A 1,668-nucleotide genomic window follows, 5' to 3' on the forward strand; every position below is an offset into this window, starting at 1 on the left:
TGAAAGGAAAAGCATAGGACCTTTCCAGGCTTAAATCTAGAGCATGCCATTAAGAATTTAAGGACTGAGGATTCAAATGAAAGGTACTAATTCTTCCTTTGATGACTTCTGCACTCCTCTGGACTGTAAGTAGGGTACCTGTGGCAGGGCCATAATGAAGTTGTATGCATTGGCATCCTTGGCAGCTTGGACTATGTCTTCCATTGTTGCTTCTTCTCTACCAAAACGGATGTTTTCTGCGATAGTGGTGGAGAACAGAACTGGCTCCTGTTCCACGACCCCAATTTGATCTCTCAGCCACCGGATGTTAAGAGAGCGAATGTCATGGCCATCCAGAGTCACCTAGAGAACAGAAGAGCATCACATAGCTCAGTGTTCTTCAAGCTTCGGAATCATAAAGTTAGGTGATGCTTGACTACTGGAGAGAGTAACCAGAGTCTAAGAATACCATAATAGAAACAATTTCCACGGAAGTGTTCCTGGTATACAAGGATGTCAGTGTGTAATTGAATTTGAGTTTAGCTGCTCAGAAATTCATTGTAGAAATACTGGCACTAGAAAAGTCACTTAATTCCTTACTGCTAGCCTCAGAATGGACACATTCTTAATTTCTCAGGAGAGTAACCAGTTGTTCACCAGACTCTGAATATACTTATTGCCTTTTGGCTTGTGTCTAAAAAAATCCCCGGGATTTCAAAAGATACAATTAAAGTAAACAATAGCCTCTATCTTGTATGTATCTTGTATTTGCTTTATAGTAAATCTTGCTTTGAACTCTGGTTCATCAAATAACACTACTGCTCAAAGCAGTTGAAACTACAAATGTGAACAGAAAAGAAGGAAGGAAGGAAGGAAGAAAGAAAGAAACAAAGAAAATAAGAAAATGATAAATGCTATTAATTAAAAAAAATCAATTTGACACCACCATTGTTTTCCCTTGCCCCTCCATGTTGAGAAGTTTCTGGAAGATACGCACCATGCCTTCACAGGGGTCATAGAATCTCTGAATGAGCTGTAGTGCTGTACTCTTCCCTGCCCCACTGGATCCCACCAGAGCCGTCATTTCCCCTGGCTTAATGGCCATGCTGAGGTTATTTAAAGTCTGGGGAGGAAAGGACATTTTTTAAAAAGTTCGTAATGTCACTGTGCACTCAACCAAGTAATGAACCCACACCTAGGATGCTTTGTGAGGATTTGTGCCCTATATCCATGCCTCCCGCATAAGTGTGAATGTGTACGTGTGTTTACTCATGCCCCATAGCATTGTCCCTACATATCCATTAACAACAAAAGAAGACTGGAAGGGGGCTTTACTGTTAGCACGTTGCTTAATAGCTGTGCCCAACAATAAAATGATAATGTAATAGCACTGGTAAATAAGCAAGGGTGGCCTTTAAATTTATGCCTCAAAATCTAATTTAAAATACATCTGACATACTATGATACCTCAAGGAGTCAATCCCAATTAGTTAAATAAGAAGCTCCTGTAAGTCACAAGTGTAATGATACTTCCTGGAGTAAGGGTCTGAAATAAACCAATTTGAAGATGATATGTTTGAATGGTATGTGAGTATATTATTGGATAAGTTTGCCTAATAAATGTGTGTGCTGTGTTTCTAGGTCTAAAACTCTGTGAAGGGCATGGACTAAATGTTAGCAGGTGAAATT

At 39.6% G+C, this 1,668-nt stretch overlaps 1 protein-coding gene across 1 annotated transcript in view; it reads right to left on the reverse strand.

The window, feature by feature from the left end:
* Positions 1-1,668, reverse strand: part of Abcb11 (ATP binding cassette subfamily B member 11) — a 133,449-nt gene that overhangs the window by 75,992 nt on the left and 55,789 nt on the right. The window contains exons 12-13 of the mRNA XM_031373202.1: positions 977-1,102; positions 139-342 (exon numbers count right to left, since the gene is read on the reverse strand). Of these exons, the coding sequence (XP_031229062.1) occupies positions 139-342; positions 977-1,102 (330 nt within the window). The remainder of the gene's footprint in view (positions 1-138; positions 343-976; positions 1,103-1,668) is intronic.

The sequence above is a fragment of the Mastomys coucha genome, unplaced genomic scaffold (assembly GCF_008632895.1).
Source record: "Mastomys coucha isolate ucsf_1 unplaced genomic scaffold, UCSF_Mcou_1 pScaffold15, whole genome shotgun sequence".
Taxonomy (NCBI): Eukaryota; Metazoa; Chordata; class Mammalia; order Rodentia; family Muridae; genus Mastomys; species Mastomys coucha.